Source organism: Antechinus flavipes, chromosome 4, assembly GCF_016432865.1.
Source record: "Antechinus flavipes isolate AdamAnt ecotype Samford, QLD, Australia chromosome 4, AdamAnt_v2, whole genome shotgun sequence".
Taxonomy (NCBI): domain Eukaryota; kingdom Metazoa; phylum Chordata; class Mammalia; order Dasyuromorphia; family Dasyuridae; genus Antechinus; species Antechinus flavipes.
Window position 1 is genome coordinate 82,382,390 of NC_067401.1, and position 16,211 is coordinate 82,398,600.

General features: G+C 33.0%; 2 protein-coding genes across 2 annotated transcripts in view; both read left to right on the forward strand.

The window, feature by feature from the left end:
- AHCTF1 (AT-hook containing transcription factor 1) overlaps positions 1-4,964 on the forward strand; it is an 82,660-nt gene extending 77,696 nt beyond the window's left edge. Inside the window, exons 33-35 of the mRNA XM_051993442.1 lie at positions 599-732; positions 1,014-1,105; positions 4,494-4,964. Coding sequence (XP_051849402.1) covers positions 599-732; positions 1,014-1,105; positions 4,494-4,686 — 419 coding nt within the window. The 3' untranslated portion in view covers positions 4,687-4,964. The remainder of the gene's footprint in view (positions 1-598; positions 733-1,013; positions 1,106-4,493) is intronic.
- Positions 4,965-5,058: 94 nt separating this feature from the next.
- The window catches only part of LOC127561274 (kinesin-like protein KIF28P), a 57,888-nt gene continuing 46,735 nt past the window's right edge, over positions 5,059-16,211 (forward strand). Inside the window, exons 1-3 of the mRNA XM_051996562.1 lie at positions 5,059-6,015; positions 9,952-10,197; positions 15,662-15,865. Coding sequence (XP_051852522.1) covers positions 5,956-6,015; positions 9,952-10,197; positions 15,662-15,865 — 510 coding nt within the window. The 5' untranslated portion in view covers positions 5,059-5,955. The remainder of the gene's footprint in view (positions 6,016-9,951; positions 10,198-15,661; positions 15,866-16,211) is intronic.

The window sequence follows — 16,211 nt, forward strand, 5'->3', positions numbered from 1 at the left end:
ATAAATCAGATAATATACATGGATGAATAATATATTAATGCTATTGATCTTAAATATTGATTAGGGGGTAGAGAAGAGTAAAATAACAGAGTAGAACATTTAAACAGCTTTCTAGTTGTCTGAAACATTATAAACTCTTACTCAATTAGGATTAAGTCAAATTAAAATGACTTTAGGAAAGAAAACTATAGATTTGGAAATAGGGTCCTTGGAAATCCTTTGGTCCAACTCTTCTTTTTACAGATAAGGTGACTGAGGACCAGAAAGTTCAGGGGATTTATCTCAGATCATGGAGGTAATAGTTAGTAATGTAGATCAAGTTTTTAAACCCAGATTCTCTGGCTCCATGTATAGTGTTCTTTCTACCCTATCACACACACTGCCTCTTGGAATTATTCCCACTGCTGCACTCTTCTGTCCAATACAGCTTTTATGACAATGATTTAAAATGTAATACACTTTTGGATAAATGCTAGCTTCAGGTATAGATGAAGGTGCTTGCAGCTTTATAACATTATTTTCTCTAAACTTTTTTTTTTTCTATTCATAGTTGTTTGCACTTAAATTTAACTGTGTATTTATGATTTTTTTTTTTAAGCTCAAAAAATAGAAACCACTGTACAGTTGAAAGGCCTAGTTTCAGATTTGTCCTCTCAGTTTGTCTTCTCACCCCCGACTTTGAGGACCACACGAAAACAGGCATCTGAACTTTCACGGATTGTAAAAGAACTGGTAAGAATTATATTATTGCTGATTTTCATCCTTCAAAATACATTTTTTCCCCTTTGAGGCATGTCCCCAATGGCAATTTTAAGTATATTAAAAACACAAAGCTGCCTCACTTTTTATTTGAAAATTTTGCCCTTTGTGCCAAATAATCCTGGCAATTGCTGACAGCTGAGAATGTAACAATATTAAAAGTAATTGTCATTTAGTTTTTTTTGTTAGTTTTCATAATGTGATAAATGTACTTACAGTGGTTTAAGCTCACTTTTTTACTTTTTAATTCAAAGGAATTACCAGTTGAAAGTGACCCCAAATCAGTAGAAACCACGGAAAAGCAAAAAGTAAAACGAATCAGGACAACAAAAACAAAAGCAAGCAAGTATGGAAAAATTTTCAGCAATCTAACATCTCTTTTCATATTAAAATTAGACTGTACTAAGAATTGGAACTTTCTAATTAATTTTGGGTATCTGTATGAGAATGTTTTGTTGACAAACCTAATGTCAATTCCTGAAAGCCAGCTTCTATCATGTTATAATTATTTACAGAATGTAAAACATAAAACAACAGCTCTGTGCTCATTCTGCTATTTATTTGAACTAGCAACTTTTTCATTTTTCTTTGAATCCCCAGAATATAGCAGTGCCTGGTAACATAGTAGATATTTATTTAAAGGAGCATAATAATATTAGTATTATGATTATATGGCATTATTGTATTAGCATATTCTTAGTAGTGCAAGGGGTAAGGAGTTAGCTATTATGTCATCATGGCCACAAATTGCATATTTTCTCATTAAAAAATTCCCATTGATCTTCATATATCATATTTAGAGATTTTTCCACTATTCTAATTTTCCTACTAGACACTATCATTTTTGTTAACTCTTAAAACTTTAGTTCCACAGAGTAAAACATTCCAGATTCTGTATAATGTGAGAAAAATATAGCAGTACTTATGTTGGACAGTGCATGTAGTACACAATTTAAAACTTTGGTTTATTGGATAAATATACCATTAACTCACACTGAATTTTTAGCCTGATTTTCTTTTTTACATGAACCATTATTGAGTCATGTCTCTTGTATTCCATATGTTTACAACTGAACTTATTAATTTTAAGTATAATTCTTTTACAAAATGAACCTTTGAAATTCAACAAATAGGTTAGCAGGTTTTTGAGCATTTGGATGGGCCTCAGATTCTGGTTAAGCACTTGATTTCTAAATGGAATAAAAAGAAAGAAATGTCCTTCAAGGCTCCATTGGCTTCAAATGTCACAAGGACAAAAAGAGCCGGTAATAAAAAAATTAGCTAGGAGAAATGAGGGAGAGAAACAAAAAGTTTTATTAGTTATTAATAATTAACAATTTCATTAAGAGTTCATTAGGATATACAAAAATGAAAGAAGGATAATGAGGTTCTTAAAAAGCACAACTGTTTTCTGAATTATACATAGGACAGTTGGAAATATACATTATGTTGTATACAAATACATTAAACACATTAAGAAAATGGGCAGGCACAGGAAGAAACCATTTAATAGGGTAGATCCAAGGAAGAAATAATCATAAAGCACACATTTGGGTATTGAATCAAAAAGGAAAAATTCAAAAAAGAGGTAGTTGAAGAACTGAATATCAGGGATTGGAATAGGTAATTAAAGGTTGGGGAGGGCAATAGGAACAGACCTATGCTGTTCTAGATAACAAATGTAAATTGGCTTTGTTCTCTTTGTCTACCTTGTATAGAGCAGGGTTGGGAGTGAGAGTATAGGAGAATATGTTGGAGGGAAATACACAATTAATGTCTATGTAAATAGAATTGATCCATAAAATTTAAGGGCAGCAGAATGAAATAGATTCAGAATTAAAAGGAAAGGCCTACAACACAATACATGAATTATAAATATCAAAGTAAATGGTGGGAGGGAGTTGTAGATATATACATTTTTGTCTTGTTTTTCAATAATTTTTCATTTCTCTTTTTTCTGGGTTGTGTGTGTGTGTTGGTTTTTTTTTTTTTTTTTTGGTTTGGTGTGTTTTTTTTTTGTTTGTTTGTTTGTTTGCTAACTCAGGAAGTGCTGCTGTGATTTTCATTTTTTGTTTTTTACTTCTTTGGGGGTATACATCTAATAGTATAATTGCTGGATTAAAAGGACAACAGACTGAATGTATACACAAATCCACTAATTATTTGCTCATACTTTGCTGTACCATAGCCCATCAGCCTTGACTATCTTCAGTTTTAGTCTTTTTTTTTTTTTTAATTTGATGGGATATGAAATGAAATGAAACCTTGAAACTTGTCTTATTTACATTTCTTTTATTAGTGACTTGGCATGTTTATAAAAGTTATGGGTAATTTGCAAATTCCTTGTCTGTCTTCCCTCCCTCTTCTTACTTCCTTGCCCATGCTTTCATCATATTCTGTTCCTTTAGTATACTACTTTTTGAAATAGTAGGGGAACCATTATCAGGCTTCTGGAGTAATGATTGGTCATTGCATTGATCAGAGTTGAAGTCTGAATTTCAGAGTTCCATTTATAATTAATATTGTAGTTATAGAACTTGTTTTCCTTCTTCTGCTAACTCTGCTCTGCATTAATTCATTCAAAGTTCTACACAACTCTTGTGTAAAGATCTGTGGCCATAAAGTATTCTTTTTGACTCTGTTTGCATATTCATCCATGAATTATGTAGACTCTACTTCATAGTAGTGGGTTTTAAAGCAAGTATTTTTCTTCTGTTAAGCTTTCTTTAATACCTTTTAGCATGATTCTAGTGAAATGCCACAATTTTCCTAGTTTTTATGTTGGTTTTGATCCCTGTATGAGAACTTATCGGTAATCTTAAAATCCTGGTCAAAAACTTTCATTTTTAAATTTATGCCATCAGCAAAGAGAATTGTTGATTTTCACTTTTTTCCCCAAGAAACACAATCTTCAGTTGGAAAATGTCCTAAAGTTCTGGTTTCTTTTAGGTTTGTTTGAGCAGTGTCTTTTTCCATATGTGTAATGACTGAATTTTTAAAGCCATTTCTGTAGGCTGTTCTGAAATAAATATCTAGCATTTGTAGTCACACTTAAAGATTTGTAAAATACTTTATATCCTGTCTTATTTGATCCTCACTACAGTGGGAGTGGGGGGTGCTATTATGATAGCAATTTTGCAAATGAGGAAACGGGCATAAAGTAGTTAAATGACTAACCTAGGATCACACAGCTAGTAAATATCTGATACAGAAATTGGGCCTCAGGTCTTACTGACTCCTAGTATAGTATTGCTCACTTTGTTGCCCACCTAACCTTCTTGTCACATTCCTGAACCATGTTTCAGTAACATACAACTTGTCATATCAAATCTCCATATTGATACCTTTGGAACCAGGTTTTCCCTTCATCCCTGGTGCCATTTTCTAAGGTATTTACTTTGCTATGATCATATTTCTAATACATAAATTTATATCTATGGGAAATATTCAGATGGTATGTAGATATTTATAAATAAAGTCATGCAAAATAAAGGAAATTTTCCTCTTGTCAGACATTTGTTAGGCCTATTCTAAGAAACACCCTTCAGCTCTGGGTTCAAAACAAGTACTGCTAATTGCTTGCAGATTGCAGAATCAGAAAATCTTTGCATGTGTGATAGTATTAACTAATAAAAATAAACGAAACAAAATGTATGTTCAGTAATGATCACCATGCAAAAAAATCCAAAAAATTTTTAAAGTTTTCCCCATTTTTCTCCTTTCCCTTTTCACAGAACCACAGAAAAAGAAGGTTCTTGGTCGCCTCCTCCTGTGGAAATAAAGCTGATTTCTCCCTTGGCAACCCCAGTTGAAGCACCCAAGAGCAAACCAAGAAGGACTACAGAAACAACGGAAAAAACTCATGGAAGGAACAGAAGGAAACTGTCTTCCTTTCCAAAGCAAGTTTTACGCAGGAAGATGCTATAATTTTTTTTTTCAAGTTTTTAATGTATACCCCCAGTTTGTAAAGTCATCAGAATTGTGTGGATTCTTAAAAATCATCTAATTTGGAAAAAAATAATTTATATAAATTATTGTAAATTTTCATAAATAAATGGTCTTCAATAAGTAAAGTAACTCCATATGGAGTGTGATTCCTTCAGTCACATGCAGTTTTTTCTATTTTATATTAAGACTTCATACATTTATATAATATGTAAATACAGCTTATTATTGGAATGTTAAATAAACTGTATACTTCACAATATGTTGTCAGATTTTTAACAAATTTTTGTGTAATTCTGTAATGGTTTTATGGACTAATAGTATTTGCTCTGAAAATAATTCTTTGATTCATGAACTTAAATTTCTCTTAAATAAGGATGATTTGAACTATTGGTTTAGTTTAGGGTTAAATTGATTTTCTGACTCATTAAGGATGAAACTGAGGCCATTGTATTAAGCAGTAAGGTCATTAGTAAATTATTTATACACCTTTTGATTTTAAAGTATGAATAGTGTTGAAGGGGGAAGGGAATGCCTTCTATTATCTAACATACTCAATTCCCTAAGTAATATTATACTTAGCAAATATAGTGTCATGTCCAGTTCATCATACTTTAGACATGGCAGTTTCAGATGCTTTAACATTTACAGTCTATTTATCCTTACTGAATTAGCTAATTCACTGATACTAGCATTTCCCACAAGAACACAAAGGAGGAGGGGGGAGGGGGAGAGTGGCAGAGGTTTGAAATAATTTGTCCCCACTTTACAATTATAATTCAGTAAACACTATATTCCCAGCACTGTGCTAAGTATTTTGAACTATATAAATGTTTCATTGTCCTATGCTCTGCTTATATTGTCTGTGTTCTTGCAGAGCTGCAGAGGCATAGTATTTTTTAGCCCTTTATTCAGAAGTATAATAGTGCTGATAAATATGATAGAAGGTGCTAGAAAATGTTGGTTTGATTCATAGAGAGAGTACAGGTAATGAAGTGCTTTTTAAACATCCTTTCTGGAATGTATCTGAATAAAGTTTTAATTGATGATGGCCCAGAATTCATGAATAAACTAGGGTTATACAAGATTGCCTAAAAATAATTTATAGCAGGTAATTGATAGTTATCTACATTAAAAATTAATCATCTAGAAAGTTGGCAGGCATTTTAGTACCAGGTTGGGTTAGTGTAAATTAGGAGTGCTTTTCCTAATTACTTTTCTCCCAAATAACATAAAAAGAAAGAAAATACAATGGAAGCGCCAAGCATGGACAGTGTAAAAGTTGCAGTTCGAGTTCGACCTTTCAATCAGGTAAGTACTTTGTGCCAAATAAAAATTTCATACTGATTTTGACTAGATAGCAGGAATCTACCTTTTCTTTAAACTATTTGAATGGTCTAGACCTGTTTAAACACATTCTCAGTAGTTTATTCCAGGAAGCATCAATTAGACAAATAGACTTCGTTAAGAATTAGAATTGTTGAAAAATGAAATGCATTTACCTTCAGGGAAGTAAGTTCCTTGTTCTTGGAGGTCTTCAAGCAGAGGCTGAATGACCATTTTTCAGGTATCCATATTGGGGGCAGGGATTTACTTTCAGATATAGTTTGAATCAGATAACAGCTGGGATACTCTCCAATTTTGTGATTCTATTTAAATACAAATAGATTTCACTAGAAAAAGTAACGTACTAGGAAATGATTTATGTCAGTCATGGTAATTTTTTTGGATGTTAAAAAAATATATCAAGATATCCTTTCCCATATGTTAAAAGTAGGATTTATGGAATAAAATTGGAGCAAAAATTTTTCTTTCCACACTTTTTTTTTCAGTCCAGAAATGGATTATACACATTCAAAATAACCAACTTTTAACTTTTGTTCTTTTAACAAATAACAAAAATTGAACATACGTTTCAAAAATTTTAAAAGACTATCCTTAGAAAATAATGTTTTGACATGAAAATTTGCCAAATTTTCAACCTAGCTGGAACACCTGTTTTTGTAAGTACGTTAAAAATAAAAATTGTTACAGCTTTTTTTGTATAAAACTACATTTTGTTTTATTAATACCAATTTTCTCAGTAATCATATGGTACCTTGTCACTTTTACCTATTGTAAAGAACCTTTGAACTGATTATGAGAAATAACGAATATCACTTTTCAAAATCAAAAATAGTATAATTTCACACCATTCAGTTTCTGTTGTTTTTTTCTTTTATATTGTTGCATTCATATTAGACTTTTTTTTTAATGTATTGGTTAGTGGTTTTTGTGTTTTTTGTTTTTGTTTTTTTTTTAATCTCTGCTTCCCTCCCCCTCCTTTGTCATAAGGGATAAACATTAACAACATTCAAAGAAACGATCTAGAAAAATGAAAAAGCTTAAAACTGAACAGTAGTTCTAAACAGTTAAACCAAGAAGTTACCTAGTACTAAATTTCTCTGACTATTCTGCATCATCTTTAAAAGAACTGGACTTAGAATCAAGAAGACTTGTTTTTGGAACCTTAATTAAGCAAGTAATGCCTAACTTTGATTAAGGTCCATCAGCCTTTTTCTTCGATGCATTGGGTTGTGAAAATCAAATGTTAAGACGGTGTGGCAAGTCATATTTATGTAATAGTAAAAGGTGGAGAGCATTTATCACATTTGATTCTCAGGGCAAGCCTGTGGACAGAGTACTATTGTACAAACTTTATAGATAAAGGAAACGGGCACAAGGTCAAGCAGTTAGTGAGTGAGTGGGACATCACTTAAACCAAGTTCTTTCTTGACTCCTGAGTTCAAGAAGCTGCTCACTGCCATGTTAAGTGCTTTTGAAATTCTGTTTGAATTGTTGATTATTATACAGGTAATTCTGAGTAAGGAACCTTCCTCTACTAGTGCATTTTCACAGTTTACATAGAATTGCCTGCAGCATTGAGAGGCTGTGATTTGTTCAGAGTCACACAGCCAGTATGTGTGGCAGACAGGACTTGGAAATTAGTTTGTCTTTATTTAAGTTGGCTGTATACCATTCCACCTCATTTACAGATTTTTAAATGGTTTAATTAGTTATAACTATATCAGTAAACATTTAAACATTATCTTCCAGACACTGCTGTACAAGTTTATAAAAAGAGGTGGAAGATAATCCCTGTTTTAAATATTTTAAGAATCTAAGTAAATCACAGGTTGATGATTATCATCTTTGGTTTTGCTAATTGAAGACTAATTTTGCCCTTCCACACCTAAAAAAGTAGTATTGAACAGTTCTTGTCATTAAAGGTAATTTTGGACTACAATAAATCTTATTTAAGTGGAGTGGATGTTAAATATTAAAACATTTAGTATTTTGCTATCTCAATGTCTGCCCTCAACCCCTTCTCCATTTTTTAATAGGTATGAGAAGGAAGTTTGGGAGAAAGTTGTTTTGATTATATTGGTTAGATGAGTCTACATAAGTTTTTGCCCCACCATTACTTTGTACATACTGATTCTCTTAATCAAAAGAGTAGGGAGAAGTCTGGGAAGTAGTGGCCTGGGCCTGAGATGTGACAGTGAAAGCTCATCAGCTATAAAGCCCAAAGTTACAGGGGTGAGACAATGGAATAAATTACACTCTTTGAGCTTCATTTTCCTTATGTAAAATAAGGACAATTCATATATAATCTATGCAATATTAAAAACCCTTTTCAAATCTTAAAGTATTACATAACTTAGCAATATCTGTTTTTGATCTTCTTGTTATTTAATATTTTTAATAAATGTCTATGATTAACAAACACCCAGAATGATTTAAGAAGCAGTCAGGTACAGGTAATATTTAGATGAGAGACCACCTAAGGATTTATGGTGATCATTGACTTCAGGAGGTGGTACATTACAGCTATCTGATTGTAATGCAAAAGAGGGAATGATGCTTGTTTTCCCTAACCTCGGGAAAAATTAAAACAAGTTGATGGAAGTTGCAGAGGGGCAAATTTAGACTTGAATTAGGAATTTATGGGAAAAAAGGTGTCCAAAGTTTTTTTTTTTTTTTTTTTTAAATGTCTCTAGAGGTGTTAAATTCTTAGGAAAGCTAAGAGATTTTTTTTGCTGATGCTAAATGATTTTGTGACAGATTATAACTGGCAATTCCTTTAGGGTACAGGAATGGAAAGAATGGAGTCATTCTAACTTGTGCTTTTCTAGCTTGAGTAAACATAGAAAGTATGCTTATCAAGCTTATAGATTACATAAAACTAAGTGGAAAATAGCTAACGCAGTGGATGACAAGAGCCATGATCCAAACAAGATCTTGACACAGCAAGCATAAAATCTAATACTAATTGAGTAGGGATTTACAAAAAGTTCAAAATGAGTGTAAGTAGTTTATCATTTTTCTATAAATGGTTTTTGTGGACTAAAAGCTCAATGCCAATAATTTGATGTGGCAGCTAGTAAATCTAATGTGATTTGAGACTGATAGACATGGATAGAAAACCCTCTATTTTGATCACATAATTGGAATATGTTCATTTCTGAATGCCACATTATGGGAGGATTTTGGTAAATTTGAGTATTCAGAAAAGAATGACAAGGATAAAGAACTTGAGATTTATGCCATGTCAGGCTAGGTTGAAAGAATATGGATGTTTAGCCCAAATAAATCATGGGGGATTGGGAGAGAGCAATGTGATGGCTATATATATGTTCAAGTGTGAAGGCAGTCATATAGAAGAAAGATAATGTTCATGCCAAACTCAACTTGGGTAGAAAGAGCAATAAGACATTTTAAAGTTAAAACAAAAATAAAATAAAATAGATGGAGCTATCCACATGGTTTTAGGAAATGTTTTACTAGGGCCCTTCAAAAAAAATCTGACTCATCAATTTTCATGTGTCGTATGGAGGGAATTCTTGATCCAGTTGAACTGAATTTTCTTGAGATATCCCTTCCAATTCTAAAATTCTATGATTTTTGTTCTTAAATTTCAATAGAAGACTAAAGATGTTGCCTCACCATTAATATCTCTAATTTGTGTGGGTGGTAGAAACAGATGCTATCTGGATCACTTATGTTAAGAATTCACAAAGCAAGACAAAACCTTTCTAAGACAGCATAATGGGAAAGAAGAATGCATCTTCAAAAAAAGAAGCTTAAATGTTTAATGACTACAACTTAAAATGATTTCAGGCATATTGCATTAAAAGCTACAAGTAAATATAAATTAGATAAAGTCTATAAGTAATTATTCTAAGATTGTTTCTGATTTACTTTTAGCGAGAGAAGAATGCAGGAAGCAGATGTGTGATTTCAATGCAATCTGGGACAACCACTATTATACATGATCCCAAGAACCCAGAACATATAAAAACCTTTACTTTTGATTTGGCATATTGGTCTCACAGTGGTTTTCAAAGGGACAAAGATGGTGTACTTATTTCAACTGGTTCTAACAGTGAATTTGCAGGCCAGGTAAATTGTCTTAAAATAAAATTTTACTTGTATTTTTTTTTAATCTACAAAATTGATATTACATAAAAATATAGATTTTACTAATTTTACTGATATGTATTGGAAATTGTACATAATTATGTATGTTGTATATGTATACATTTTATATGATATATGGTAAAACTATTTTCTGCATCCAAATAAATGATGCCTTTCAAAGTAATTACTTTGAAAGTATAAATCTTTGTCTCAGTGATATTGCCATGGTTCTTCATGTTTTTGGAACTCTCGTAGTTACATCAAAAATTACTTGTAGAAAGCACTAATCCAGGCACTGGCAAAGATAAAAACAATTAAGACTCCCTTCCCTCATGGACCTTTTGGGAATATATATTTTAAAATTTCAATAAACATAGTAAATCATCAATTGATACTTGATTTGAATTTTCAAAATACACAAAATTCACTCCTTATTCAGTATGGTGAAAATCATCAAACAGATTAATAACCATTTGTGGGTGGTTATTGTTTTTAAAGAAAAAGGAATGGCTAGAAAATAATGAAACTTGTTTCCACATATAGCTCCTATATTGATTCCAAAAACAATTTTAAAAAAGAGATGTTGAATTAAGTGAGTTTCATTACTTCTCTATTTCATTTCTCTCCTTTCCTTAAGCAGAATGTAAATTTTTTAGGGCAAGAGATTTTTTTTTTTTAACTTTGTATGAATTACACCTAATATCCCATACTCCAAGTCCATTTCCAGACTATTCAAACTTTTGTTTCTATCAGCCATACTTGTTGGAAGTTGGAGTATACAGCTAGTATAGAGTATTTTGGAGGATGTTTGACAGTATACGTAGATCTGAGCTCTATATCCCACCATTTGGGAAGCAGCCAAAGCAGAAAGCCTTCCAGGCTTCTGCCACAGATACCATTCCTTAAGAAATTGCTTAACCAGAAGTCTTTTAAAAAAGGGGAGGGGGGGAGCGTGGCGTGGGGAGATGAGGAAGGAGAAGAAATCTGTGTTTCATAAGTACGTCTTGGAAAGCAGATTCTCCATGTCCCCTAAACAAGAATTAGGTAGGCATGGAATTCTCTGCTACTATGAATGCTTTGCCCTTTTCTTAGACAAGATCTTTTCTGACTTTAGTGTCTTTTTGCAGGTTCTTTTTTTTTTTCTTACTGTTGGTAAGTTTTTGTTTTTGTTTTTAAATAGGTTTTTATTGACAGAACCCATGCCAGGGTAATTTTTTTACAACATTATTCCTTGCATTCACTTCTGTTCCGATTTTTCCCCTTCCTCCCTCCACCCCCTCCCCCAGATGACAAGCAGTCCTATACATGTTAAATAGGTTACATTATATCTTAGATACAAGTTGGTAAGTTTTTTGCCTCATATACTTTGGGCTGCATATTAACTCCTAGCAAAAATTTTTTTCTTTCTTCAATGACATGGTGATTAGCCAGTTTGCCTCATTCTCTTTCCTCATCTAGGTGTTTGTATTCCAGAATCACAGAGCCTGCTGTTACCTTAGATTTTTTGCCTTCTGTTTATTATCTACCTGCTCTCAATCATCCTCATCTTGTATTCTTCATCATACTCCTAGCTTATCCTTGTTTCTATGTTCATATACATTCCTTGTGTAACAATCTTAGAGAATTAGGGATTTGGTAAATGTAGACATTTAGATAATTGATCAAAGGAAATATAGAAAAATCAGATAAAGCATTTATTAAGATTTTATGTATCTATTCAATGTGTCAAATGTTAGGAATACAAAAACAAATCAAAAAAGTCTCTTTGAAGGAGCTTTACTTTCTAGTGAGAGGTCAGAGAGCACATTAAAGGAAATTGGAAGGGAAAGATGGCAAAATTGTTGATGGCAAAATAAAAGAAATTCTAGTTGTCAGAAGTCAAATCAGAAAAGAAGTGGGCATGGATGGCCAAGGAGTCTCATGAAATTGTGGTTCAATGCAGAAACTTACTGCTCAGGAAAATCAACTTGAATTCTCCAATTTGTTTTTCTGAGGTGATAAGTCTGTTAAAGTGTTAAAGAGAGGTGCTTGGAAGGTTAATTATAAGCACCCCTAAGTCCGTTTAAAAGTAAGGGAAAGATGCCCATGCAGTATAGAGAAAGGGGAAATTTTTGCCGCGATTTCAATTATGCATTGTTTGTATTTCTGCCACACCTAAGTAATTACCATAAGTTGACCAAAAAAAAAAAAGTTGAAGAGACTCTTTCACAGGTTAACAGGTTATAGGTTAACAAGAACAATGAAATTAAAAAAAAAAAAAACAGACTTGGGAGGGGGGAGATATTTGAAGTGGGAGAAATTTTTCTCAGTAAGTTGGAAATTGGAGTAATGTATCACAGAAGAGGAGATAAGGACAGCAGTTGGGAGAGAAGAGAGAAAATATGGAGGGAAGGAAAAAAATTAATTTTGAAACTTTTCATAAAGAAGAGGAAACTAGATGTTCTAAGGAGGAAACAGCTGGGTATCCTCCAAATGAAAACCTAAATCCACAAATTCTCTTATCTAATAAGGGAGAAAAAGAAGAAGAGGGGAGGAAAGAATTAAATACTGATGATTCCCTAGATAGAAATACTGAGGCAGAGCTTCTGGTTATTCAAATAGGCACAAATGATATTTACAGAAGAAATCCATGAAGTGTTACCAAAGCTACAAATTTTAGACAATAAACTGAAGACAAGAGCGGCATTGATTGTTTTCTTCATTACCTTCAGTTGGAAAAGGATGCATAAAACTTACAAATCAAATTAGATTCTTTAAAGATAAATTAAGGTGGATAAGATAAAAAAAGATAGGGATAGAGCACCAGCCCTGAAGTCAGGAGGGCCTGAGTTCCAATGTGACCTCAGGCACTTAAACACTTCCTAGCTTGTGATCCTGGGCAAGTCACTTAACCCCAATTACCTCAGCAAAAAAAAAAAAAAAGAGAGAAAAGATAGAAGCAAATACAAGTAAGGGAATGAAGGAATGGAATATGAAAGCAAGTCTTATGAAGATGTCAGAAATGTCACATGAGAAAAAGATAGCTCTTTTTCCTCCCATCTTGGAGGAAAGAAGGATCAAAGAAGAGAAAGGACCATTTCCCAGGGGAAAAAATTATTTTGGTGATATGTAAAAAACAGGTCAGTATTGCTTAATTCTCACCTGTTTTCTCTGCCAAGGAGAATTACTTTGAACAGAGCTGATATGTAAAATAAGTATGGAAAATTATCAAAGAAGCATCCAAATTTACTTGATGAATTCAATGCACCAAAAACAAAGAAAACATATCTTTGTGAATGGAAAGAACCAGGAAGTGCAATTTCTGCTCTGCTTTCATTATTTGAAAAATAATAGAAATCAGGAGAGGCATAGTTCAGGACTAAAGAAGGACAAAAATATTTCTTAATAGAATAGGTCCTGCAAACTCTAAACCAGCGAGTTTGACTTTGATTCCTAAGAAAATTCTAGAAAAGGTCACTTTTTAAAAAATGGTTAATGACTAGAAAAGGAGGCTGTGATAAAAAGAGCCATCATGACTGCATCAAGAAAAAGTGGTCATGCCAAACTAACCTTTTTCCCTTTATCAATAAAGGTTACCAAGTTCAAAGAAGTATTGTAGGTATACTTTATCTCGATTTTAGGAAACCATTTCAGAAAAGTAAAATCCTTTTCTTGTGGAAAAAAGTAGACTACATGATAATATACTAAGTAGATTCAGAACTAGTCAAATGGTTAAACTGAGAGTAAGATTAGTTAATGGTTTAGTTTAAACTGGCAGAAGTCCTCCAATTGAATGAGTCAGATCTATGACAGCTCAGAGATAGTATTTTTGTCAGTGACTTTGGAAGAAAGTATAGGGAAGAGGGCAGCTAGGTGGTTCAGTGGATAGAGCACCAGCCCTGAAGTCAAGAGGACCTGAGTTCAAATTTGACCTTAGACACTTAATATTTCCTAGCTATGTCACCCTGGGCAAGTCACTTAACACCAGTTGTTTCAGGGGGGAAAAAAGAAAGTATAGGTAACACTTGTCAAATTTCTTAAATACAGAAATTTGGAAAAATTCCATTTAATGATACAATTTGAAAAGATTCTGAAAAAGATATAGAAATTTAAAATTGATTTCAAGTTCAATATAATTCAGCAATGTGATGTGGCAGCCAAAAAGTAGCTAGCACTTACTTATCCATAAAAACAAAGAGAAAAACCAGCAGCTTCTATTAAGATTCATTCTAACAGTGTCAGTATTTCTAGGTTTTCAATTTGCTGGAATTTTATATCAAGTTATATCAAAATCTCAAATATGAATAATGACTCAGGTGAAAATGGTACATATGAATTAGAGCAGCTGTTTGAGTATTATAATAATTAAACACAAATAATGTATGCTAAGTAAATTAAGATTTGCAAGGCACTTTACTTAGATTATTTACTTAGATAATTTCGGTAGATCCTCACAACAGTTATGTAAAATAACTACTATTCTCATTTTACAGATGAGGAAATTGAAGTTGATAAAGGCTGTGATTACACATCTACTGCAGCTAGCTGGCACAGTGGTTAGACTATTTGGCCTTAAATCAGGAAGACTCATTTTCATGAGTTCAAGTCTGGCCTCAGACACTCACTGACTAGCTATGTAAGCCTAGAAAAGTCACTTAACCCTATTAGCCTCTGTTTCCTTATCTATAAAATGAGCTGAAGAAGGAAATGGCAAACCACTCCAGTATCTTTTCCAAGAAAACCCCAAAAAGGGTCTCAAAGAATCAGACACGAACGAAAACAACTAAACAACAAAATAGAGCACAAATTCCTCAATTTGGCATTTAAAATCTGGCATCTGGATGGCACAGCAGATAAAATACTGACCCTAGAATCTGGAGAACTTGATGGCAAATCTTTGCCAACCACTCCCCCACCCCAAATGGGGTCACGAAGAGTCAGATTCTACTAAATATCTACTAGTTCTCAAATTCAGGTATTCTTGATTTCAGAATAAGCACTCTAGCTTCTGATGAGAGAATATGCTAACTCCTTTGTGTAGCATGTAAATCCCATCACAGCCTGGCTCCAGTCTTCTTTATTGTTCCACTTTTATATGTCATTCCCACTCATATACACTCGTTATTTCAGCCAAACTACCCTATTTGCTGCTTCATAGTATTCTATTTCATCTCTGCATTTCCACTTCTGTCTTCTCTTTCGTATAGCTCAACTATTTGCTTACACGATATTTTTCTTGATTTCCCCACCCTAGTTGCAAATATCCTCCTGAAATTATATATACAATAATGTATGCAAAGCACTTTGTAAGCCTTAAGGTACTATATAAATGCTAGGTATTTTTTGGTGTGTAAAAATTATTTAGATATTGTTGTTTTGCCCAATGGTATCGTGTTCTGGAACCATTTGGGTTTTTCTTTATTGTCCTAGCACAGTGCCCAGTATCTGTTAGGTGCTTAGTAATGATGCTTCTTCTTGCTCTCCATTACCTAAGTTTTCCCCCCTGTGATCTTTATAGAGAGATGTTTTTCGTGACCTTGGTCAAGGAGTTCTAGACAGTGCCTGGCAGGGTTATAATGCTACCCTCCTGGCGTATGGCCAGACTGGCTCTGGGAAAAGCTACTCCATGATTGGTTATGGTGCTGACAAAGGCATAATCCCCAATGTGTGTGAAGAACTCTTTAAAGCCACTGAAAACAAAGGAAAAAACCAACAATATCAGGTAAGATTTTATTCTAAGTGTCAGTATTTCTAAGTTCCAGATTCACTGGAATTTTATTTTATGTTAAAATCTCCTAAATGACAAATGATGACTTTTTTGTTTCAGATAAAATTAATATTATGTGTCAACATTCACCCTTACAAAAACCTTGTGTTTCAAATTTTTCTCCCTCCCTCTCTACTTCTTCTCTCCCTTAGACAGCAAGTAATCCAGTATACCTTAAACATATGCAGTTCTTCTAACCATATTTCCAATTCATCATGTTGCAAAAGAAAAATCATATCAAAAAGGAAAAAAATGAGAAAAAAATAAAGAACAAAAAAGGTGAAAAAACTACATTGTGATC